This window comes from Pollicipes pollicipes, unplaced genomic scaffold (assembly GCF_011947565.3).
Source record: "Pollicipes pollicipes isolate AB1234 unplaced genomic scaffold, Ppol_2.1 Scaffold_4002;HRSCAF=4701_pilon_pilon_pilon, whole genome shotgun sequence".
Taxonomy (NCBI): domain Eukaryota; kingdom Metazoa; phylum Arthropoda; class Thecostraca; order Pollicipedomorpha; family Pollicipedidae; genus Pollicipes; species Pollicipes pollicipes.
The window spans coordinates 9703934-9724208 of NW_023596420.1; the positions used below are offsets into that span (position 1 = coordinate 9703934).

Below are 20275 nucleotides of genomic sequence, written 5' to 3' on the forward strand. Positions count from 1 at the left end.
GCCGTGCCCAGCTTCTTGTAGGATCCTTGACTCCGCCTCCTGGGCGAAATCCTGACTCCGCCACTGATGGCTCTTGCTGTCTCAGGGCTTCCACCAGTGGATCGAGGCTGTGCACTAGTATTGAAGACCAGCTGGGATATGCTGTGATCAATTGGTCGTAGCACACGTGTCTGATTTGCGTGGTCTTCTGACAGTCGGGCTGTCAGGGAGCCCATTTATACGGCATCGACGCCAGCAGCTCAGTTCGGGCATCACTACACAATTTCAGCCTTTGGACGCCTCGATGGTGAGCTATGTGCCGCTACGCGGATAGCTTCATCGTGACGTGTCCCCGAGGCTCCGACCACTTCGGGACCGCCGGCCTTTTTAGGCTCCAACTGACGTACCCATCCCTCCTCTAAAAGGCGTGATCTCGCCGTCCATGGTGACGTACGGGTGGGGGGCAATGCGTCCGCGGGCACCTCATTCCTCTACCAGCACAGCGTTGGCAGCAACCTTTAGGTTCATCATCGCATCGACGTTCGTTGGGACCACTTCGGGTGTCGTCTGATTGCTTCGGTACGGTCATCTGTGCGGCTGACTGTCCACTGGCAGCTGCGTGGTCTTATTCGTACCTGTGTCTACAGCTCTGGCCGTTGCAATGTTTCTCGATGCATGTAGAAGTAACCCAACGGACTTTGCGTGCAAAATGCTCGGCACGTAATTGGGTTGAAAATGCGAATTAAATTAAACAACACTCCGTGATGCTTTGATCGGTGGGTGTTCATCAAATGTTAACGTTTTACATGCATAGGCTGAGAAACACACTAGGTGTGGGCACGGACACTGGACATTCTTGCAAGTTTGGTGACCGATGGACTTTTTTGGTGTCCGGTGAACACCCATAGGGTCAATGCTAAATCTTCGTGAAGTTAAGGCTCAGTCTCTCTTCCCGGCCACCTCCGGTTTCCGCGCCCCGAGTGGGAGCATGAGTGACAGTATGTTAGCCTGGCGCAAAATTAGATCCTACCTGGAAGATGTCGTGGGTAGGAGCCCCTCCCCGACACGAACGCCTGAGAAGCCACGTGTGTGGGGTCAACAGGTACTGAATGGCTCCATTACGTCCAAGGGCTTAAACACCAGTTTGGAGTGGGATCCTCAGGCAGCATGTTTCGGTTAAACCGATCAACTGGCAGCTAAGTTACCCTCAGCTTGGGTTTCTTAGATGCTGGATACCCACAAAGGATTAAGCGGTCTAGAAACAGTGTGGGGGGGGGGGGGGTCCGGAGCGGCTAATGACACTGGGGGATGACGCTAAGGCTTGTGAGTTGAAGGAATGAACTGGACATGTTTCGAGGCCTCAAAACTGCTAAGGGTCGCCTCGGCTCACAAAATAATTCCCTGGAAGAAAATCGACCCCGAGAAGTGCATGCTTGGAGCTGATGCGCATGTGCACCTAGATTATCGGGGATTCTCGGCGCATTGATTTTCCCCTAATAGCGACGAGACGCGTGATGATAGATCAGATGTGTTCAAACGGGTCGCATCACAATTGGTGTACTGGTTTGTCCACCACTAGCAGGTCCGACCGCCGGACGCGACGATCGCGCCAGTATCGTCACTCGAGACTACTGTGGAACCGAGCCGCGGCGTCGCCGGTGTGGTTTGCGGTGGTGTGTGACGGGATTTGGAGGTCCACGCCCAGATCGTGTGGGTTCCGAAGGAAATTTGAGGATTTCGGCATTATCTATCGCCCCTTACATTTCTGATTAGATTCCAGCGAAAAGGTCATTGTCATGTCGTACAGTAAGAAGTACGCGTTTGCGTCGCTGCCCCGTACCCAAAGAGGAACGCCCATTGTGTTGGGCGGTGACCCAAAGGGCAAACACTTCCTGTATACGAATGGAAACAGTGTGTACATCAGGGACATTAACAACCCAGAGATATGTGATATCTACACCCAGCACTCGACGACGGTGACAGTGGCCAAGTACTCGCCGAGCGGATTTTACATAGCATCTGGAGATGCCTCTGGAAAAGTAAGGATCTGGGACACGGTGAACCTAGAACACATCCTAAAAAACGAGTTCCAGCCTATCTCAGGTGAGATCAGAGACATAGCATGGTCTCCAGACTCTCAAAGGATAGTGGTTGTTGGAAATGGAAGGGAAAAATATGCCCATGTGTTCATGGCGGACACTGGAACATCTGTGGGGGAGATCCTGGGTCAAACAAAGATCATCAACACTGTGGATTACAGGCCTGCAAGACCATTTAGGATCATCACTGGCAGTGAAGACAACTCTGTGGGATTCTTTGAGGGCCCACCATTCAAGTTCAAGCTCACAAAGCATGATCACACTCGCTTTGTGCAGGCTGTTAGGTTTTCACCAAGTGGCGAGTTGTTTGCTACAGGAGGTTTTGATGGCAAAATCTTCATTTATGATGGTAAGACTGCTGAGCTTGTGGGGGAGATGGGATCTCCTGCCCACAAAGGAGGTGTCTATGCTGTGGCCTGGAGCCCTGATGGCAAGCAGTTGTTGTCTTCATCTGGGGACAAGACCTGCAAAATCTGGGATGTGGAGACAAGGACCATGGTAACTGACTTCTGCATGGGCACTACAGTGGAGGACCAGCAGTACTCCTGCCTGTGGCAGGGTGAGCACCTGCTGACTGTAGGCCTCCATGGCTTCATCACTTACCTGGACCCCAAGAACCCGTCACAGCCTATCCGCGTGATTAAGGGTCACAACAAGCCCATCACCGCACTGGCTGTCAGCCAGGACAAGAGTCACATCTACACTGGCTCACACGACGGCAACGTGACCCAGTGGGACGCGGCCTCGGGCGCCAACGAGCGCGTGCAGGGCGTTGGCCACGGCAACTACATCAGCGGTGCCGTCACCAACGCCGACAGCATCGTCACCATCGGCTACGATGACGCGCTGCGCACCGTCAACGAGCTGAAGCTGGCCTACACCGACTGTCTGACGCTGGGCGCCCAGCCGCGCGCCATCAGCGCCGGCGATGACACCGTGGCCGTCATCACTGTCAAGGAGATCGTGCTGCTGAAGGGGAACAGCCGCGTCGCCTCGCTGCCCATCAGCTACGACCCCTCGGCGCTGGCCTTCAACGCGGCATCGGGCGAGCTGGCTGTCGGCACGCAGGACACCAACCAGGTGATCGTGTACCAGGTGAGCGGCGCCAGCATCAGCCAGAAGCTGGAGCTGCAGCACCGGGGCGCCGTCACCGACGCCGCATACTCGCCCGACGGCCAGTTCCTGGTGGCCTGCGACGGCCACCGCCAGGTGGTGCTGTATCGGCTGCCCGACTACCAGGTGGCCAACCCTATGGAGTGGGCGTTCCACGCGGCCAAGGTCAACTGCGTCGCCTGGTCGCCCGACTCGTCGCTGGTGGCCTCCGGCTCGCTCGACACCAACGTGATCGTGTGGAGCGCGCGCGACCCGCGCCAGCACCTGATCATGAAGCGCGCGCACGACCAGAGCCAGGTGACGCGCGTCGGCTGGCTGGACAACGAGACGCTCGTCTCCGCCGGCCAGGACTGCAACACGCGCCTCTGGAACATCAGCCTGTAGGCGCGCCCGCGGCACCCTGGCCGCCTGTCGGCAGGAGTCGCGGGCCGCCGCCGCCGCCGTGTTTTGTACTAACGCGTCTGTGGGCCGTCGTGCCTTGTGTGCGCTGCTGGCTCTGCTGAAACCGGTGCCCGCCGCGGCGCCGCCGCTCGTGTATTGCTGGAGAGTTTTCGTGTGCGCATGCTGGACGTTGGTGCTCTGAAATCACGCGCATGATGTTCTGATGCTACTACCAATGCTAGCGTTGTGATGATTTAGCTTATTCTGGAAGTCTTCCTCTATTGTGACTTGCATGGCTGCCTATTTCACGAACAATATAGTAATGATCAAGCGTGCTTCCGCTGGACAGGAGGCGCGATGAAGCGATGGTTTTACAAATGGAATACAATGCACCATTTAATACACTTGTGTCGTCGCATATTAACCTAGGATGCTTGGTATTTCATTTAGCTGTAGTCATGGAACGCCAGGAATAAAACCACGTATTGGGCAGGAGCGGCATCTTCGGCTACCACCAAGGTAGTGGGTGACCATGTCACAATCGTCGCAGCACTGTGCGGCACGGACAGATGCTAAAGTGGTGGAGTACCGGACGCGTATAACGAAAACTTGGACTGAGATTTGATTTTTAGAGCAATCAGCGGCGTGTTAACGAGTGATCCTCCAAGCAAGCGCCTCGCACCCCAGCCGCACTTAAAAAATGCAACAAAGCTTTCCAGACGGGAGTGCTCAGGCGGCTGACAGGTCTTACCTGCATGGAATTTCAGTCCACCGGCGAATTATAGCAGACAACTGAGGGGGCTGTATTTCACGTGCTATCCAGCTGCCGATTTGGGCCACTCCCGTATCGCCGACCGATCACGCGTGGGACGTTAGACGAGGCGTGAGGGAGACGCTCACGAGGATGTCCACGCTCTCTTCCAGTCACATTCACCCCTGCCCGGACTTCGGCATCATCTCGCCCGCCCGGGCCACCCTCTCGGCGGCACTTCACCGAGCTTCCCATCTGCCAGACTACTTCACGACTGTCCCCTCCCCCCCCCCCCCCTCCCTCCTCCATTTCGCCGCCAGGCCCCTTCACGGAAGCTCACGACACGAACCAGAACTGAGCAATCAGAATAATCGACATTTCATTGGCTGAAGCACTTGACCGATTTCGTTGCAGCAGAGAAGCCGTTGCGCGACAGACCTGGGTCGGTGGACGCTGCCGGCGACTCTCTCGCGTCGGCCCACATGGACGCCGCCTCTCCCCGCCCTCGGCACGCCGGGCCCAAGCGACGGCGACCTTGCGCGGATCCAGCCGCGGGTCACACCCGAGTCTCGTCTGTCGCCATCCCAGGAATTTCCAAGCTGCGAGGCCAGGCGTCGCCACGTGCTGGCTGTGCGCACCGCGACTTGAAGAACAGACTACACGCCGTCACCGGCCGTGAAATGTCCAGCGACGCGCACTGTGTCCAGGGCCGTTCTCACAGCCAGACAAACGACCAGCACCGGGGGAGCTGATGCGACAGAACCGCGGCTGGTCTGCGCATGTTTATTGCACATGTGTGTGAGCACTGACACGGGAGACGACACATTTTACTTTTGTAGGTATGACCCGTCTGCGATCAGTACTAAAGAGCCGCCACCAGGCGCCCATCTTCCTCTCAAAACTGCTGCAAACTACTAGGCGATCCGCTTCAAACGCAAGGCGGCATCTACGTACCCTTCAAAGCAATACAAAACGTAATTAACCATTTCATTTGGCGTACCACCGTGGTCATGTATACTATCGTGTACCCAAAATAAACTTCAACACTATCGCCCTCCAGGCGCCACCCACACACAGGTCCAATATCGGGGCACCCGATCACGGAGCGCAGAGTGGTGCTGCTTCCGTCCGGCGCCCGCCCGGCCGACATCGGCGGTCATCAGCGCATCACCGGCATGGCCGTGGCGGCCCGGCTGTGGGTGACGTCATCAGCCCGCCACATCTGCGTCACCGTCTTCACCTGGGTGTAGAAGTTCATCCCCTGGAGGGAGCGCGCCGGTCGGGTTAGACGCCGGAGGACAACGTAGAGGTGTTGAGCGGGTTGAGGTCCGGAGGCGCGTCACGCTCACTGCGAGGTGTGATGCACACGGCCGTCCGCACTGGCCTTCTTTGGCTAGTGTCTGTCTAAAACCCGCGGCGGGGGGGGGGGGGCTCCGTGGTCAACGTACTGACACCAGCAGTGCACTGATACAATTTAACACCATGGAGGGCAGTCCCGGTCCGGGAGATGGGGCAAAACCGATTTGGGAATGCAGCTGACATGCGACAACATCGTTTGACAAGGGGTGTGTGGGGGGGGGGGGGGAGACGCGAGACGCCCAGGAGTCTACATCCCCTCTCATCGGCGATGCCCCCGAGCACCAGCCACCTGTCCCTGAAGCACTCAGCCCTAGTGATGTGTTAATACCAGGATCAAGGTTCTGCACAACCAATCACAACACCGCTCTTCAGCCACTAAAACGTAAGAGCGCGCATGTTTACCACTACGTGGAACACCTCAGCCAGACACAGGCCCGACAGCAGGACACTCACAGCAGACAGGGCGCGCTACGCACCGCTGTGGGACCGCTGCGGAGAACCGGAGTGCTCGAGCAGGGACGGAGGGGAGCAGTCCGCCAACACCGGGCCAAACGCGCCGCACCACACTCACCGCCTTGCCGTAGAAGTTGGCGTCGCCGAGGAAGGAGCCACGCGAGCCCGTGAACGAGAACATGGGCAGCGGCACCGGGATGGGCACGTTGATGCCAACCTGGGAGCACGGAGCGCGGTCAGACACCCCGCTGGCCGCGAGATGCGCCGGCCGCAGCCCAACACGGTGGCTGCGGCCGGCAGCGGCGCATGGTCAGAAACGCCGGCCTGGGACACGTTGACCGCATTTAAGTGCGCACCCGCCAGTGGAATGTGCGATAGCTCTGTACGAGCACACGAACGTATCCATGGTCGAAAGCCGACACGCGGCTCACAGACAGACGCCACGGCCAGGCGCGCATACCGATCACACGCACGACTCGAGACAAACACAATCCGAGAGACAGCCCAAGCCAGGCCGGCTGACGTACGCCGGACGTCGGACACTGCCGCCCCCCACCACCATCCCCGCCCCGTCACAACTGCGTCTGACCCCCTCACGGGGCCCGGTACGCCACTTACGGTCACCCCGCCCGGGCGACACCGCCCGCCCCCGGAGCTCCACCCCGGAGCCGGCCGGCCGCGTTCCCACCTGTCCAACGTCGATCTCATGCGTGAACTTGCGGGCCGTGGCGCCATTGGTGGTGAAGATGGCCGTGCCGTTGCCGTACGGATTGCTGTTGATGAGCCGGATGGCGTCGTCCAACGTGTCCACGGTCAGCACGCAGAGCACGGGGCCGAAGATCTCCTCACGGTAGCACTCCATCTCGGGCTGCCGGCGGTGCGGACCGACGCCGAGTGAGACGCCGACACTGCGTCGGCTCGCGGGAGCAGCGCGGCTCAGGCCGACGCCGAGTGAGGCGCCGCGCCGGCTCCCGGGAGCGGCGCGCCTGGCAGAGGTCTCCAGACACGAAACTGGTACAGGTCTTGGCAGTCTCGCCTGCGTCGCTTCACCGCTTTACGATACCTTCGTCAACGATTGCTGCGCATTTGTACACATCACGACGCATGGAACATAGCACTATTGATTATTGCTAATACCATTTTAACTGTAAAATCCATATCCATTTTCGCTATCACCTAACATAAATACTACGAATACGCCACACATTTCACTCCAGACCACCCTCGGGTGTGCACAGGCCAATAAGAAAGCGCAAATCACTGTTAAATATCATCACCAGGGGAAGGCCACTGGCCAATCAGCACGCCAGTCATCGGCACACATATCACAGAAATAGCCCATATGCGTGTTGAGCATCCTTAACTACCACAGACGAAACGCGCAACCGGTGCGCAGTTACTCCATTTGCATTCGTTTTTGCGCTCATGTCTTTAACGTGTGAGTGAGCGCGACATTTCGAGTAGTAAAGACCAACTTAAGCACCATAAAAATACTGCTTGGGATGATGCCTTTCCAACGTAGCAGACGGTAAGCCCCTGACTAGCTCTCTTCCGCAAGGCTCAAAGTTGTGTATGGGTTCTGCATGTGCGACTTCTCCAACCTCTTCTCCATGCAGCTCACGGCCAGCCCATCACAAAAGGCTGAGTGTGCCTAATTAGCAAACATATCCTCTTTGAGCTCCCACCTGACCTTTGTCAACACAATGGCGCCCGTCACCACGCCTCTGACGAGCACAGCTCCTTCCAGTCACCCCGACCATCCCCGGACCCAACGCATCCGCACTGTGGCCCCGGCCGGCGCAGTCCCGCGCCCCTCGCCGCCGCCTGCACCGCCCAGCCCCCGCTCTCACCGTGACGTTGGTGAGGATGGTCGGACCCACGAAGTTGCCACGCTCGTAGCCGGGCACCTTGACGCTGCGGCCGTCCAGCGGGCACGAGGCGCCCTCCTTAATGCCCGACTCCACCAACTGCTCGATGCGCTGTTTGGCCTTGGGCGAGATGACCGGGCCCAGGTCGGCGTCCGGCTCGTGACCTGACGACGGGCGAGCCCGGGTCACCGGCCCGCCGACGAGCGTCGGTGACCTCCGGCCGGCCGTCCAGCACAGCGGTTCAATCGGCCGACACGCAGAGCACAAGCGCGGCCCTCCACTACACACACCACACAGCCAGCACATACACCCTCACCGCTCGCAGCGGTGCGCACGCGCCGGCGCCAGGGCAGGCCACCTACCGGCGTTGACGCGCAGCTTGCTGCTGCGCTCCACCAGCTCGGGCAGCCAGTTCTTGGCGTCGCCGACCAGCACTGCCGTGCTGAGCGCCATGCAGCGCTGGCCGGCAGCACCGAACGCCGCGCCCACCAGCTGGTTCAGCATGTTCTCCTTGTTGGCGTCCGGCATGATGACGCCGTGGTTCTTGGCGCCCATGTTGCACTGCACACGCTTGCCATTGCGGCTGCCGCGTTCGTAGATGTGCTTGCCCTGGGTGGTAGCGCCGTATGAGGTGGCGGCCGCGAGAGGGGGGGGGGGGGGGGGCAGAGTTCCCTCTTTCAAGACACGGCGCCCCACAGGGGTCTCGGATCACGACCTTCTGGAGGCTCATGACAAACCTTTTAACTTGACAGGCGTCACTGTCCCATGTCGTAACGTCGGTTGAGTTTCTGAGGCAGTAAGTGATGTCCTCTATCGTTAAGGATGCCAAGGTCATATGCATTGCGATGTCCCTGTGCCACGTTCAAAAATCATTCTGTTCCTAGATTCCCACCTGTCACCAACTAGAGAGCAATAATAGAGGCTCCTTGCATACCCATCAGGTACTCCATTCCCGGCTTCACTCACAGCCACGTCCGAGCCGACGAAGGAGATGGCGCGGATGTCGGGGTTGTCGCAGATGAAGTTGACCGCCTCGTGCTCGCCGTGGATCACGTTCACAACACCGTCCGGCATGCCCGCCTCCTGGCGACGGCGAAAAGAAACAGTGATGGCTGCCACCACCGAAATGGGGCAATATCAATCGCCCCGCTCTCTGAACGTGAGAGCGCGATGACTAGAGATCGCTGCTTGAGATCGCTCTCACTGCACACTAAAACACGCACAAAACAATGATGAATTACGCTACACCAGCCTAGTCCACAGGCGTAACGCCTGGCGACAATCCCCTCGGCAGTGAGCGCTCCCCACGGACCCCACACTCAAGGCCGGTGAGCGCCGCTCGGGCCGTGACCGGGCGCGTGACCGGGCACCTGAGCTGACCTCGAGGTCAGGCGCGGCTCTCCCACCTTTAACAGCTCCACCAGCAGCATGCAGGCGCCCGGGTCACGCTCGGACGGCTTGACGATGGACGTGTTGCCACACACGGCAGCAGTGGGGAACATCTGCCGGGGAAGGGACAGCGGCGGTCAGGGCCGGGGACGGGACAGCGGCGGTCAGGGCCGGGGTGGGACAGTGGCGGTCAGGGACGGGACGGGACAGTGGCGGTCGGGGGCGGGGACGGGACAGCGGCGGTCAGTGACAGGGACGGGACAGCGGCGGTCAGGGCCAGGGCGGGACAGCGGCGGTCAGGGCCGGGGTGGGACAGTGGCGGTCAGGGACGGGACGGGACAGTGGCGGTAGGGGGCGGGGACGGGACAGCGGCGGTCAGGGACGGGGACGGGACAGCGGCGGTCAGGGCCGGGGTGGGACGGCGGCGGTCACCGGCCGGGGTGGGACAGCGGCGGTCAGGGCCGGGGCGGGACAGCGGCGGTCACGGCCGGGGTGGGACAGCGGCGGTCAGGGCCGGGGTGGGACAGCGGCGGTCACGGCCGGGGTGGGACAGCGGCGGTCAGGGCCGGGTGGGACAGTGGCGGTCAGGGCCGGGGTGGGACAGTGGCGGTCAGGGCCGGGGTGGGACAGCGGCGGTCAGGGCCGGGGTGGGACAGCGGCGGTCACGGCCGGGGTGGGACAGCGGCGGTCACGGCCGGGGTGGGACAGCGGCGGTCAGGGCCGGGGTGGGACAGCGGCGGTCAGAGCCGGGGTGGGACAGCGACGGTCACGGCCGGGGTGGGACAGCGGCGGTCACGGTCGGGGTGGGACAGCGGCGGTCACGGCCGGGGTGGGACAGCGGCGGTCAGGGGCGGAACGGGACAGTGGCGGTCAGAGCCGGACAGTGGGGGTCAGGGTCAGGCCAGGGTCACATCAGCGATCAGTGGCCAGGCCGACCGCCCAGCTGACTAAGACACGGCGCCGCCCGATCGTCAGCTCGTCAGCTGATCGGCGCAGCGTTTCCATGAAGGGTGCTCTTGTAAGTTTGTAGAGGGATATATCGACCCGGGCCGGGTTACCCAGGTCTGATTAACTTAGCTTGCGGACGACTGGCTGAGCGAGCAGCCTTGACCAAAACACGTACCGCAGAGCGCAGCGTGCGTCTGCTGCACCGCGACTGCCCTGATCCTTTCACCAGTCTCTAAACGACAACATTTGCGATACGCCACGAACCACGCAGCATGGACTTCAGAAACACACGCAACAGCCGGAGCATATGACGTACTCTTTCATGCCAGACACAGGGACCGGACGACCCAACTGCGGCACCCCGCCTCCGAGCGGCAGACGGCCGGGCGGCGCGTCCGGACGACTCACCCAGAGCGGGATCATGGCGGGGAAGTTGAAGGGCGTGATGCCGGCGCACACGCCCAAGGGGATACGGTACGACAGCGTGTCCATGTCTTTGGAGACGCCCGGCATCGTCTCGCCCAGCTGCAGACTCGTGATGCTGCAGCAGTGCTCCACCACCTCTGCAACGGCACGCAGAAGACGTGAAAATCGACGCGATCACTTGGCGAAACCCCCGGCGTCATCCTCACACGACACATGCAATGCACCTTATGTGTGTGTTGAACAGTGTTACATGCCAGCCTACTACACATCGTAACACAAGTGCACACACTTGCTGTGTTTCTCGCACACAAGTGCGAGAAACGCAGCAAGAACACCTCCGATCACCCTCAAAAAGGGGCAGCGTAGCACCTTATGCAATCTCTAGCAGGACATACCTATGAGGCAAGGCTCTATCAGCCAGCAGCATCGCAGCATGCATGTATCGTGCGTATCCGATCCAACTCCGTCATCCTGCATATACGTATCCACCCGGTAAACGTCTCCACCCGGAATTAGGCATAATTGGGCATAATAATAAAACACATCACGCTGCACGGACATTCCTCCACATCACACAGCTATCGGCCCGAACCAAACTGAAGTCTGATCGAGCCCAGTCGCCTTCGTGTCTCCATGCGGTGACAGCTGCCCCCCCCCCCCCCCCCCTTGTAACCGTCACCAGCTGTCGGTGATCAGAATGGGCGCACCGGGGCGCGCCGCGGCGGGCCGGGTGACTCACGCAGGCCGCGCAGTACGTCGCCCTCGGCGTCCACCAGCGTCTTGCCCTGCTCCTGGGTGATGCTCTCCGCCAGCCGGCGCATGTTCTGCTTGATCAGGTTCTGGTAGTTGAACATGATCTGCTGCCGCGTCAGGATGGATGTCTGCGACCAGGTCTTGAACGCCTCCTTGGCCGCGTCCACCGCCGAGTTCATCTCGGCCTGGGTGGCCTTGGGCACACGCGTGACCACCTGCCGGGCACAGCGGGACGGCCAGCGGGTCATGGCGGGGTCGGACGTTGCTCCCCAAAACCACCGGCGCCGCGCACAGGCAATCAAGACCTCCTTTACTCCGGCTCTAAAGCCACCTGTGCAACGCGGCGCGTGCTGCCATGACCAGGGCCGGAGTGCACTCACGCATGATAGCAACGTCCAAAACAATCGGTCAAGCTGCATCGCGTGACGTGTCACCAGGACAAAAAAAAAACTGTTTCTCGCGATTTCAAAACAAAACTGAAAAATCGAGTAGGATGGGCAGACAATGTTAAATGACTACTGATACTCATTTCGATAAACGCATGTAGCCGAAACATCAATATCAATATCATCAATATCAATATCATCAATATCAATATATATATATATATATATATATATATAATATATATATATATATATATATATAAGCGTGTGTGGCGTGTGTGCGTGCGTGCGTGTGTGCGTGCGTGCGTGCATGCGGTGCGTGCGTGCGTGCGTGCGTGCGTGCGTGCGTGTGTGTGTGTGTATGTCCATTCTCCTGCTTATTCTACGAGGAATAATTCAATCATTTATCATTACTGTCCTCTTTATATGCATTATGTTCCTCGCAAATGCGCTTGACAACTTATATCAACCAGAGCCTCCGGTGCAATGACGGCACTTCATTCCAGCATATGAATTAACAATATCGCAAAGCTAAAATATCCACATTTTATTGTTTACATCGGGTGCATTGCACATACTTTCTGTCTCGGGAAGGCAGCAAGCGCTACCTCACATTGTAAGGCTTAGCCCTTGTTCGTCCATTGTGACCCTAACCTTTCATTTTCTTCTTGGGCTTAACAATTAAAAAATACAGAGCACTGAATGGCCCTTACACATGCGCTATCCACATCAAAACAGTATATAAGAACAGCCTTTTCCTGAATTCGTTACACCACGCCATCGTTCTCGCACACTGGTTTGGCCTTGAGACTCTCCTTCGGTACTGCATGACGATGCCACATCCTCAGCCAACGGATAACGCCGCAAGGCCATATGGCAGTGATCAGTGGGCACCCCACGTGACCTGCCCGCATACTCCCCGCCTCTGTCCAAAGGTCGCCGCAAAGCTCGGTTGCCAGGCCTCATCCCATATGACGACGGTCAGCACCAAGGCCAAATCACGGCCATGTGACAGGGCTTAAAATACACATTCGCCGCCCGACAAAACCCACGGCTCCCGGCCGAGACGACGGGCAAACGGCCATGGCATGCCAGTTGGGGGAAGCGGCCCGCGGCAGCGCTTCAGCCCCTCATAAGGACGCCGGTGTCCGGGGCAGCGCCTCAGCCCCCTCATAGGGACGCCGGTGTCCGGGGCAGCGCCTCAGCCCATCATCAGGACGCCGGTGTCCGGGGCAGCGCCCCAGCTCCTCATCATGACGCCGGTGTCCGGGGCAACGCTTCAGCCCATCATCAGGGCGCCGGTGTCCGGGGCAGCGCCTCAGCCCCTCATAGGGACGCCGGTTGTCAGGGACAGCGCCTCAGCCCATCATCAGAACGCCGGTTGTCCGGGGCAGCGCCTCAGCCCCTCATAGGGACGCTGGTGTCTGGAACAACGCTTCAGCCCATCATCAGGACGCCGGTGTACGGGGCAGCGCCTCAGCCCCTCATAAGGACGCCGGTGTCCGGGGCAGCGCTTCAGCCCCTCATAGGGACGCCGGTGTCCGGAGCAAACGCTTCAGCCCATCATCAGGACGCTGGTGTCCGGGGGCAACGCTTCAGCCCATCATCAGGACGCCGGTGTCCGGGGCAGCGCCTCAGTCCATCATCAGGACGACGGTGTCCGGGGCGTCTCGGTTGTGCTATGAGCAGTCGTTTCGCCGTGGCTCGAGAGCTGCCCTGTTCGAATTTTGCTGCCCAACACAATGGCTATCTGATACTGCCTTACAGAACACAAGAACTCTGCCAACTGGCTCGAACGCACTAGGTAATGTATTAGTGACGGGAGATAGCTGGGCAAAAACCCTGACCAAGGGACCGACACAATCAGATGAAGGGGCCCCATCGGTAAACAACCGTTGTCCTAACTTATGTTCATAGACGAATGCAAAATGGCGTTTGATAATATTATAAAATATTTAGTGACCTATTATGATCATTGGATGCGACTTCATTCAGTCTGACGCAAAATGTTGTGCAACTTACGCCGTGAGATTCATGCTAATTGCTTCCTCCAAAGCACCCCTGGAAATAGTGCTGGTTCCAAAACAAGGCTTCCATCTTTATATATTTCTTTCTTACCGGCGCCAGCCGTTGGTCGTATTAGAACCAATTGGACGAAACCTAAGATCCAGTGTCAACAAAGCCAATGATTTCCATGCCTGAGCAAGAATGTGGTAATGATCTAATATGTAAGAATAAGAATCAGAATGTGGTCATGAATCGAAGTTGGGTTAAAAGTCATCAAGAAAAGAAACACACATCCACACAATTTCAGGTGCCAATGTCAAGTAAGATCAGTAAGGTCACTATTACATTGCTGTATGTCCAGTTTATCACTACCACTTAAAGATGCATGAGTGACAAAGAGTCATGGGGCAAACAGGACCAACACGTCCCAGCAATGGGGTACAATGTTTCAAACTGTGAAGCCCGAGGTCAGGCTATGTTAGTGACCTATCATGACATTCAGAATTATAATATCACTAGCAGGTGATCAAGTGATACTGCAGGCTAAGAAGTCAATAAAAATGACAGCTTAAATTACTAAAGCAGATGTTACCAGGGGCAGGGGTTGAAGCAAGCCAGGTGAATTATGCACTACAAAACAAATTTTGCAGGTTGACACACACATGCACACACATACACACAAACACCCACATGCACCCACACATGCATGGACGGACGCACGCCCACGTGCCACACACACACAAGGGAAGACTACCCTACAACACATTCGCGGGATACATCAAGCCTATCTACATTCCAGACATGACTTTAAAATACCAGGGAAAACGTGAGATTGATGAATGAGAGGATGGAGAAAACTTTAAGCACCTTGCATCAGCTGTTCGCCAGTTAGTGCCTAAAAGCCCATGGGTGTGGGTAGGAGCCGAACATCTAACCACCCAACAGCGTGAGGCAAGGGCCAATAAACTGTCAGGGCCTAACGTTACAGGCCTGGCCCCTGGTGCATTGGCATGGCACCAGTCCCCAGTGGGCGGACGGCAGCGCCCCACCACGGGACCCCGCTCGCCAGTGGACGCTCCGAAGCCAGCGCCCCACCACGGGACAGCTCGCCAGTGGATGCTCCGAAGCCAGCGCCCCGCCACGGGACCGCTCCCCAGTGGACGCTCCGAAGCCAGCGCCCCCACCACGGGACCGCTCCCCAGTGGACGCTACGAAGCCAGCACCCCACCACGGGACCCGCTCGCCAGTGGACGCTCCGAAGCCAGCGCCCCGCCACGGACCGCTCCCCCAGTGGACGCTCCGAAGCCAGCGCCCCACCACGGGACCGCTCGCCAGTGGATGCTCCGAAGCCAGCGCCCCACCACGGGACCGCTCGCCAGTGGACGCTCCGAAGCCAGCGCCCCACCCACGGGACCGCTCCCCAGTGGGACGCTCCGAAGCCAGCGCCCCACACGGGACCGCTCGCCAGCGGATGCTTCGAAGCCAGCGCCCCACCACGGGACCGCTCGCCAGTGGACGCTCCGAAGCCAGCGCCCCGCCACGGGACCGCTCCCCAGTGGACGCTCCGAAGCCAGCGCCCCCACACACGGGACCGCTCGCCAGTGGATGCTCCCAAGCCAGCGCCCCACCACGGGACCGCTCCCCAGTGGGACGCTCCGAAGCCAGCGCCCCGCCACGGGACCGCTCGCCAGTGGACGCTCCGAAGCAAGCGCCCCACCACGGGACCGCTCCCCAGTGGACGCTCCGAAGCCAGCGCCCCACCACGGGACCGCTCCCCAGTGGACGCTCCGAAGCCAGCGCCCCACCACGGGACCCGCTCGCCAGCGGATGCTTCGAAGCCAGCGCCCCACCACGGGACCGCTCGCCAGTGGACGCTCCGAAGCCAGCGCCCCACCACGGGACCGCTCGCCAGTGGATGCTCCGAAGCCAGCGCCCCACCACGGGACCGCTCGCCAGTGGACGCTCCCGAAGCCAGCGCCCCGCCACGGGACCGCTCGCCAGTGGACGCTCCGAAGCCAGCGCCCCAACCATGGGACCCGCTCAGCCAGTGGACGCTCCGAAGCCAGCGCCCCAACCACGGGACCGCTCGCCCGCGGATGCTCCGAAGCCAGCGCCCCACCCACCCCCCCCCCCCCCAACCCCCCCCCCCCCCACGGAACCGCTCGCCAGTGCACGCACCAGAACCAACGCCCCCGCCACGGACCGCTCGCCAGTGGACATGCCAAAGCCTTGGGCAGCCGAACCTGGCTCATCTGGTCACACAGACTTGCAACACAGGCACAGCCACCCAGCACAGGGATTGAGGGGAATGCAGGCAGCCACACAGCCACATCGCAGGTGGGGTGGCCGGGGAAGGGGCCCACAGCTGGCCAGCCCTGGCAAGCTGCGGAAGACTGGGAAATAAGGCAAATGAGCTCCTGAATTTGGAGGAAATATCAAATTTGCACCCTGGTGGTCTCTGAAAATTTCTTCATGAGCAGTGTCAACTGGCAGCATTATTCTGTCAACTTTAATCAGGTTCAGACAGTCTAAACACTTAACAGACACAGCCAAAAAAGATTACTTTCTGACTGGGCTGGACTGTACTGGTTGGACTGGGCCAGGCTAGGCTTGACATATCGCAGCACGTACAAAATGTACTCCACATGGTTTAAACTAATTAAAGCAAAAATTGCTTGATTTGGCTTCAACCCACATCCACACTTAAAAATCACCATGAAGCTATGAGATTGAAGAGTGCCACACTGAACAGCATCATATTATATGCTTCACACTGCAGAGGAAGTTACCTCAGTAAGGTATCAACAGCTTTAAGTCAACCCTGCATGTGCTATGTTTAAGGGCCATGGAAAGCAACCATGTCAAAACAATATAATTAATCTAGATTCACATAATTGAGACAATGGACACCACATCTGCTATTTGTTGCAACATTTGATGTGTGCACACTACACATAACTAGTACAACTTTTCCATCAATTGCATGCACAATTTCACCAAAACCACACACTCACCTCATTGGTGGCTGGGTTATGCAAGTCAATCCAATCAGATGTGGAGCTTTCCACAAATTGTCCATTGATGAATAGCTTGGTGGTGGCTACTGAGGCATACCGGTGACCAGAGCGCAGTCCCAGACAGTCCTGCCTGTTGATCACCAAAGACAGCTGATATGCTGAGCATGTGTCTCATCTGGCATGGTGCTTGACAGACAGGTAGTGAGATGATGAACATTTGAAAGTAAAGGATGTTGCATAATTTACAGCAGAGCCAAAAGGGAAAAAGTTAACATTTTTCAAGTCTACTAAATTCTTGATCATTTCCCTGCCCTGTGCTGATGTCAAAATCATAATCAACATCCATCTATTCTAGCTTGTAAAATGACTGGCCGAAATGGCCAATGGCACACTAATGACGACATCCTTTAACTTCCCAAAGTGCAGCCATGGGGGTGGGAGGCGGCGGAGGCCTGGGCCTCTCGTTAAGCTCGTATTTGTCATTTTCCCTCATAAGTGGCTCCTGACAGATAATTCCAACATCGGCGTGACACGTACACGTTTTTCATGCAAGTTCGGACCGCCGTCACCTTGAGAAAATCCTGGCTGCGTCCCCGTAGATCCCACAGACTCACCTTGCAGCTGGCCAGAGAGATTCGAAACATTCTTAAAGAGTCTACAACAAGCCACACAGCAAAACCGTTTCAGTATCGCGAAACTACCGCCGAGGAATACTCGCGGGAATCAGCGCCGGCTAGTAGGGCGCCAACCACGGGGCCGTTTTAACCAAAGCTACTACAGAAGGCTGCGCAGACGTGACGTCACAATGGAATAAAATTTGGGAGCCCGTAGTATGGTTTTTGGCTGACACTACACGAAGGTTGGGAGATACTAGTAACATGATTACGAATGGAGATTTCGAGAATAAATTGAGCAAGAATCCTGTTCTTCATTTTTTCCAGTGTTTTGTGAATAGATAGCGTGAATTTTGCATTTAAAACCTTCCAGAAAAATAAATACTTTGATCTGCTTCCAAAATTAATCCTACTAAACCACTGTTTTCTAGCTTTAGTACTCGCGCCGTATTTGTTGTAGCCAATGTGCCTGAACATTATGGGAGCGTGTATATCGACCCATGAGTCGATTTGCTGAAAACGGCCCTTCTGTGTAAATCACGTCGGATCCGAGTCGATTTACACACAATAGATTGTAGAATCTGATTCACCTTGTGACCTCAGCTGTTCCATTTCATTTGACTCAGTACCAGACTACGCTTACATTGAATCACCTAACTCACGACTCACGCAGGCTGCAAAATGAAGTGCAATGCAAAACAGCTGCACCACTAAATCGAGTCAGATTCATGACGTCACGTTTGCGCATGCGCACTCGCCTGCGTTTGCGACCCGTGTCCCGCACCGACGCGCGGTTTTTGAACGCCGGGCGTGCCGAGGTGCGGGTGAAGGGTGGATGTGGTTGCGCACAAATGAGGATTAAGGTATGTGCATATTGTGCGTGCATGAAGGTATGTGCATATCGAATCGAGTCACAGATCAATGAAAGTAATTCATTAAATAGGTACACTTGGGCCAGAGACGAGGCGTAGGTCAAAATCAGGGTGCTTTCAACCAGGGACGACGCAGCAATGGCATAGGGGCTGTCCCCGCCCCCCCCCCTCCCCCTCCCATTGCCGGCAGACGGGTTAGATGGCAGCAGTTCAAAATCGGGATTTCCTTAAACATTGAAGGCCCCTTTTGTGGATTGAAAGTATGCTGTTTCTTGGTGGCAAAGCCCTTTCACGTGCCAGGAGGCCATGTTGTATGGTACCAGTGCCCTTTGTTGACAAAATTATAAGGTCCTGTTTGTTTTATTGTCAACATGCATCTACCTGGATATAATGCTTATAACAGTTTGGTAAAAGAACAATATGCTGCAATTTTCCTTTCCCTTCAACTTTCGAGACAACATTGCCCATGAGGCCCCTGTGAGGCAGTCCCATTTTGCTTAGGAGGCCCCTTGGATATCCTTTCCCCCCCAAACCAAAAATCCATGGTGCCATTCCCTCTGTCAGCATCAGCAGGCTGGACTGATTTTCCCTCACTTGTTTCTACTTTGTGTTTAGGTAATTCATTGAAAGTAGCACATACTTTGTACCTATACATTTTGTCACAAATGGAAGCAGGTTTTGTCAGCTGATTGAATGTTACAGTGCTCATGTATATGATAATGGTGATCTTCACCTGATTCTTTGAATGCCTGTCTTCTGGTTTGAAAGGAATTGGCCCATCCTGGCTGAAAGCAAGATTGGGTAGGTGTTTTCAATCAAAATCTGTGGATTTTGTTTGAAATGCTGGAAAGTATTTTACATCAGGTGGTATTAATTTAAGAAAAGATTTGACCAGTACATATATGCTTCTAACAAAATGTATTGAAAGCTGTAAAGTAACAGCTGGGAATGATTAAGTTTTTTTCCAAATCTAGCATTGGACAGGGAGATATCTTGGTGAGCGAGGTAACGCAATTGTAACAAACGGAAGGTGGCCTAAAACAGTATTTATCAATTTAAAAACTTTGGGGAAAACAGCAGCCATGTTTGAAAAGCAAATTTGGATCTGGTGAGGCAAGGAAAGATGTTACTGGAGATCTTAGCTTCATCAGCATGCATTTTAGGACCCACTAAGGTTAGAATGCAACAATAACATGATTGTTGTTGTCCACAACTGTTCACATACTCTTGCATGTATGTAAACTTATTTAAAAAGCAGTGTTTAGATCATAATATATATATATATGTATATATATATATATATATATATATATATATATTATATATATATATGTGGTGTGTGTGTAAGAAAGCTGTAGGTGTGGCTGACTGACAAGAATCACACTGAGAAGTTCGCCATCACAGAGGTCTTCCCGGACTGCGACCAGTTTCTGTGCAGCTTCCATATGCTAGCAAACATGCTGGCTTTTTCAGTTTGTTTTCATAACCTATCAAGGTTGCAAATTGGATTGACTCTCCTCATTGCCCTTGTTTGTCTAATATCATTACTTAATGGCTTGATCATCCTCCGCAGTGGTAAAAAAGCTGAGTGTATGCTGAGTGATCCCTGCATTATGCATCAGCTGTTGAGCCAAACTAGGCTTTAAACATTTTATGTGGTATACAGCCTTGATAACTTTTTCATATAGCACTAATGGTCTGGCTCTTGCCTCTGCCCCTGATAGTCTAATGTAGTACTCCTGCAATCTGGCGCCCTGGCCCCTGATGTTCTAGATCAGAAGGCCCAATGTTGTGTTATGGTGAGCCTTTGCTGGCTTGGCAGGCTGTGTTACAAGCCAGAAAGCCCTGTACTGGATTAAG

At 56.3% G+C, this 20275-nt stretch overlaps 2 protein-coding genes across 2 annotated transcripts; one reads left to right on the plus strand and one right to left on the minus strand.

Moving 5' to 3' along the window:
* The first annotated feature begins 1610 nt into the window (after window positions 1-1610).
* On the plus strand, window positions 1611-4003 carry flr (actin-interacting protein 1 flr). Its single transcript, XM_037216345.1, has one exon. It carries the CDS (start codon window positions 1776-1778, stop codon window positions 3573-3575), a length of 1800 nt encoding a protein of 599 aa, XP_037072240.1. The 5' UTR covers window positions 1611-1775; the 3' UTR covers window positions 3576-4003.
* A 1058-nt stretch (window positions 4004-5061) lies between these two features.
* LOC119093224 (putative methylmalonate-semialdehyde dehydrogenase [acylating], mitochondrial) lies at window positions 5062-17043 on the minus strand (the record flags this gene model as incomplete). The annotated part of the gene is given in 10 exon segments (XM_037216139.1): window positions 5062-5584; window positions 6254-6352; window positions 6824-7003; window positions 7986-8167; window positions 8366-8612; window positions 8970-9086; window positions 9410-9505; window positions 10749-10903; window positions 11506-11734; window positions 16927-17043. Coding segments are annotated over 10 exon segments (1524 nt in total), but the record flags the coding sequence as incomplete, so codon positions are not given.
* Window positions 17044-20275: the final 3232 nt, after the last annotated feature.